Source organism: Poeciliopsis prolifica, unplaced genomic scaffold (genome assembly GCF_027474105.1).
Source record: "Poeciliopsis prolifica strain line A6 unplaced genomic scaffold, Auburn_PproV2 SCAFFOLD034, whole genome shotgun sequence".
NCBI classification, from domain to species: Eukaryota; Metazoa; Chordata; class Actinopteri; order Cyprinodontiformes; family Poeciliidae; genus Poeciliopsis; species Poeciliopsis prolifica.
The window spans coordinates 5451032-5457031 of record NW_026562409.1 but is presented as its reverse complement, the minus strand read 5'-3'; the positions used below and the strand labels follow the sequence as shown (position 1 = coordinate 5457031).

At 42.6% G+C, this 6000-nt stretch overlaps 1 protein-coding gene across 1 annotated transcript in view; it reads left to right on the top strand.

The window, feature by feature from the left end:
* Positions 1-2320: 2320 nt before the first annotated feature.
* vat1 (vesicle amine transport 1) overlaps positions 2321-6000 on the top strand; it is a 36700-nt gene continuing 33020 nt past the window's right edge. The window contains exon 1 of the mRNA XM_055051931.1: positions 2321-3032. Within this exon, the coding sequence (XP_054907906.1) occupies positions 2622-3032 (411 nt within the window). The 5' untranslated portion in view covers positions 2321-2621. The remainder of the gene's footprint in view (positions 3033-6000) is intronic.

Genomic DNA, 6000 nt, shown 5'->3' with positions numbered 1-6000 from the left:
AATAAGTCATGCAGGCAGCCATGTAGGGGATTTAAATCTTATTTATTTATCTACTTAAATCTCTTTTAAATCTCTGTGTTTGCTCAACATAATGGAACTGCAATGTGGGTGTGTTTACAGTTCAAACAGCACATCCTCACAGACTCCCTGCAGACTCTGTCTATTTACCTGGAACAAAACACAGAAGTTTATCCAGGCTGATTATCCTGCTGAGAAGCATCACGCTTTCTGCAGCCGACTTCAACAAGAAGCTTCCAGATGACATCAGGTGTGCACATCTCTGTTCCCTCATCATATGCTGGAACATGCTTTGCAAAATGGCAAGGAAAAACTTGAAAGATTAGACTCTGGCTCCTTGGCAGAAAAATAGGAAGATTAAAAAAAGGCTTCACTCAAGTCTTGCACAGTATTTACTGAGCAGTTAGACAGAGAAAACATTTTGGCTTGTAACATTTTGCCTGTGTCAAAGCAGCAGATCTATATTGCCTGCATTATACATCATTAAGCCCCTGTGGCATATTGATTGGGACACTGCTGACTTAGTGCTGAGTGGCACTTTAGAGCCACAAGGTGTCTCTGCACTCCTCCTGTGGTCAGTCTCCCTGATGGACACTGGGCCAGACTTTTATGCGGTTCATTGAAATCTACTCTATTTTATTTTTGGGGCGATTATGAATTGCAGCAATAATTAGTTTCGTCAAAGACATGCTTCTTTCTAACTGCAAAACCTGCAGGAAAACCCAAATGTACTCAATTTGATTCAGTGAATGTCCCTTGTGATCGCTCATTGGTCATCCCACCTGCCAGCTCTGGATTCCCCCTCACTCCTGGCCAAGCAATATAGAGCAGATAATATTATTTTACCAAGAAACTGGCCTGACCTCAACACCAACTCATATTTTTTTCTGAGCTGCCTGTGCAGGGAAGTAGCAACAATGAGCCATACGCAGGGCCAAAGTTCCTGCAAGTCCTACTGTAGAAAAGGCAGCATAAACAGACGTTTCCTCCCATTCCTGGTGTTTCAAAAACCTCTCTGCCAAACACGCCACAGTAAACACAATGCAGATGCAAGTGTCAATAAATTAAAATCCCTTAACTGTGTCAGTTCTGCTCATGATTTATCTGGCAATCGGACCAAAAGGGAAAAAAATGTCAGCAATAGATGAAAAAGAAATGAATTTTGTCTTTTCTATCTTTATTACTGAAAAGAAAAAAAAACTCTAACACTAACAAATATGCACTGATAGAAACCAAAGCTGAGTAGCCAGACTGCAAGATTTAAAATAAATAAATAAATGAACAGGAAGTATAAGAATCAAGCTGATTAGCTGGCATTGGTAACCACAATGCTTTCATACATTTTATTGCTTCCAAACTGTCTTGAAATCTCAAGTGTGGCTCAAACATTTTGCTGAATCAATGCAGAATAAAAGTGAAGAGCTTTGAAGAAATACTTAAAAACTTGCTTTTTCTACTTAAAAAAAATGTAAGAGAAAGCAAGGAAAATCTCAAATAGATGGTCTCAAAAAATATCACCAGGAATGCAGAACTCTAATTCTTAATCTCTTGAATCCATGTTTTATCACATTATAGTCACAGACTTCAGTGTATTTTATTTCAATGTTATGAGAGACTAACAAAAAGTAGTGCACAACTGAAGTGAAAGGAACATGATAAATAGGTTTAAAAATATTTTACCAATTAAAATCTGAAAAATGTAGCATAGCAACTATTGGCAGGAAGAAAGTCATGAGGATTCCCATTAAAAGCGGGAGAAGATGCTCTGGTCAGAGAGTGTAGTGGAAAACCAATACTGCCCATAGCATGGTAGTGGCAGCATCATACTGTGGGAATTTGTGTCTTCAGCAGGATCAGGGGCACTATGGGGGGGGAAAACTGTTAGAAATGCCTTCACAGATTAGCATTTGTGAAAACATTTAAAGATAAAATTTTTTTTATCCAGTTCACTCTGACACTAAATGTTTGTTGTTGTAATGGGAAGAACTATGAAATTGTTCAAGGATTAATTTTCAAGGCAATGTATGTAGATATGAGACTCAGTTTTAGGAGGGTGGATGAGCCTTATCATAAGAAAGCAGCCAAATAAATAGAAGCATTTGTAATCTACAGTTGAGCAGTTTTCATAGAATAGTCTGGCCAGCAGTTTAAAGGTTTTATTAAGCTTGGCTTTGCTTCCTTAAGACTATTTCTCCAGCTGATCTCTCTGCTTAGTGCTATATGGACTTAATTTATTGCTCCATCCGAACAGCCAAACCCAGACAGCCACATGAGCCAATCCCTGAATTTTTCCGTGTTTTCCAGTCTGCCTCCTTCTCGCCCCACTCACACTCTCAGTCAGAGCGCGGCGTTGACAGCCACTGATCAACCCACTTTGTCGGGGTTTGCGTCTCCATGCAAGACTGCTGAAAAGAGAAACTCTGACTTTTTATTCTTGCAAAGCAAATCGTGCACTGCCCGCCCGGAGAAACCGTCCACGGCTGCAGAATTCACAAAAAAAAAAGAAGAAAAGAAAAGAAAAAGAAAAGTAAAAACAAGCAAACAAAAGAAAACCTTTTAAAGTATTTTTTTTCTAGAATACCCCCCACCGTCTCTGCACAACAATGTCTGGAGAGGACGCACCTGCTCAGCAGCAAAACGCCGTGGACCAGAAGCAGGAGACCAAGCCCGCCGAGGAGCCCAAAGCCGAGCCGCCCAAGACGGAGTCCGCGGAGGCAGCGGCCACCCCGGCGGCGACCACCGAGAAGGCCCCCGAGGAGGAGACGTTCACCTACCGCGCTCTGGTGCTCACCGGCTTCGGAGGCTATGACAAAGTCAAGCTGCAGGTGAAGAAGGGAAAGCCGGCGCTCAAAGCCGGCGAGGTGCTGGTCCGGGTCAAGGTCTGCGGGCTCAACTTCGCCGACCTGATGGCCAGACAGGGTCTCTACGACCGGCTGCCGTCCCCGCCGGTCACCCCGGGAATGGAGTGCTCCGGGGTGGTGGAGGCTGTGGGGGAAGAAGTGACTGACAGAAAAGTAAGCGCACATCCCTGTAGCATTCTTTGCATTCAGATGAATATTTGTTTCTGCTTTTATTTTAGTATGAAAGTGATGAATATTGCTTGATATCAGCTCGGTTTGGGGTGCTTTGTGGATATATGGGCGTGTCAGGCTTCACTCGCTGCTCGGAGACGGCGGCGCAGCCTCATTGTGTCAGTGGCACAATGTAATGAACTTCAAGCTTCAAGGCTCAAATCTATTTTTTTTTTTTTAAATGTAACAATCATTACAATCAGTTTGTGCATTTTGATTGCGCTATATTGGCTCACAATATGCAACTTATTCAGTTAGTTCTTATGTTTGAATAATTGAGGAGCATCAAAGTTGAGTTTATTGGTTCATTTGTCGAATCTGGAGTCATTGAATGTCTGTTAAAAAGTCTTTTGATGACACAAGTTGTAACGCCGCCAGAAGCAGGCGTCGCCCCTTCTGTCTCACCATTTTGTTAAACTGCAACTTAAGCCAACTTCCATTATAAGCTGCAAATAAGATGCAAAGATGCAATTTGTTGTTTCTGTCTGTCCACGCTGCGTGTGTTGTAAGCGTAAAGCTAAATAAGACCATTTAAATCCACGAGATGCCTTCGATCCTCGCTGCACCCACGCTGCTGTGCGCTTTGATGTGCGCCACGGTGCGGAGCGCCGCATTAAGCTGGCAAGCGGCGGTACAGGAAATTGGAGTTTCTTGCTTTCAAAGTTAAAGCTCTCCTCTCTCCGTTGCGAATCAGATCTGCTTTTTGCTCACATATACTTAGAATGAACAGCGCAACGTAATAAAATAAAGAAAAAATCATAAACGTCGGGGAGAGTAAAACGCTGTAAAGCGCAAGAATCTGCGTAAGGGACAACTGTGAATTCAAAGACGTTGAATTAGGCGGAGACAGCAATTTATTTTGGAGAGAAATCGGAAGGAGCTCGCAGTGGTTGATGCGGTTGGACACCGGTGGAGGAGATCGGAGTCAGCGACGCCTTTTGTTACCGGGAGCGACGGTGGCGCACAAGTGGAAAAGGGCGAGGCGCGGCAGGAACAGACACCGTCAGGTGCGAGCAGTGGGGCCGTCTTTGTCCTCACAGCTGCAAGCCTGCAGGCTCGAATATATGTGCAACAACATTCATATTACAATTAAATTTCATATCTTACTATAAGAAAAGTAATAAAACGGTTCAGTGTCTTTTGCAGTTCGTGATGAGTCACAGGCCAGTGGTCGCTCGTGGCTCTTTCCTGGCTGCATGGCATCACCACGGCAACGTCTCCGAAGGGCAATTTGACCTAACACACAGCGTGATGATTCACATTGTTTGAGCATCATATTCCGGATAACACTCTGATTAGCGCGTGTGTGACGCAAGCGCGAGCAGGCCGACTTCACCTGGCTGGGCGTGGCGCGTGCGTCTGAGCGCAGGATGCACGCGGAATCAGCGGTGCGCGGTGAAAGTTCAGCCCAGATGAATTTATTGCTGTTTTCCTCATTGTCAGTGATGTTGATTGGATTTAAAGGTCACAAGCGACACACTCGCGCACACATATGCAGCTTGTCATCACACTCCCACATCCACTGGCAGCTTTTTTCTTTTTCTTTTTTTAGCTAATTGAATTAAGAGCCAATCCCTCTAATGACTGGAGATCTCTGAGATCCGTGTTTTGTTTGGTTTTTTTTACTTCTAACTCAGAGGGAATTTGCTGACCACGATGTTGCAGCTTTTATTTAGGGAGGTTTATTCTCTGCTACTCTATCCATCACACACACACACACACACACACACACACACACACACACACACACACACCACACACACACACACAGGCAAAGACACATAATGGGTGTGTCTGAGTTTCCTTCTAAGAAAGCTCCAAACATGATACTTTTTAAACAGATTAAGTAACATATGCAGCAAATCAAATGCGATTTTCTTTAATCTTTATTGCTGTTTATCTCACTCTCTGATTTGTCTGCCTCTCATAACCATAAAATACGTTTTAATATGAATTTATGATATTAATATTGCAAGCATTTAGATTTTTTTATTGAAAATAAACTTTTGTATAAAATGTAATTTTTGTTGGATGGCTTAGATGTGTCCTGGAAGACTTTATCCTGGCTCACTTATTCGTTTGATGATTGATTCCACTTCTTTTGTCTTGCGGATTTCATATTTTGCTGTAACTCTATAACGTTTACAAAATAAGCACTCGTTCAGATGCTCGGTAATGTTGAGTGAGCGTGCAGTGAGCTCACCCGACATGACCTAAGAGGGATTGTTGGGAGAGTAATGGAGAGTAAGCGAGGAGAGAGAGAGGAAACATCACAAATCACACCAAAGCTCCCCTGATGCCAAATAGGAGCACTTTTTTCCCCCTCTTCCTCCAGGCTTGTTTGAAAAACATGGAGACTCTCTCCACTGGTGAGTTTTGGAGGGATCTGATCCATATGTTCTCAATTACCTCCCTCCGGTCCACATTGTCAGTCTGGTATTTCCTCCATCGTCCCACTTCATCCCCCCCTTCGCTATCTATCTGGTCTCAAGTCATCTTGAGAAACCCCCTTTACCCTCTGGTCACATCTGAATACCTCTACTGATAAGCAAGATAACTTGTTGCTCACGTTTAAAGGACAATACAAGGCAAACAGTAAAATGTAATTGATTTTCTAAGGTGAAGACTTTTACTTTGTTTGTCCAGTTGCAAAATGAGATGAGGTGATACAGTCATTTGAAGAGCAAAAGAGAAACGTCAAAGTTACCACCTCACATATGGCTTCGGTCCTCAGTAAACTTCAATTGTGTTTTCTTGAGGCACACGTTACTGAAATGCTAAGCTAACACTAACATGTTCCCTCTCTGTTTTGATGTAGTCATTGATAGATCAACTTGTAAAATAATAACTCAGTGTGGTTCAATTTAATCTTGTGCTAAAATTGAACAAAAAATTTATTTTTACATATATC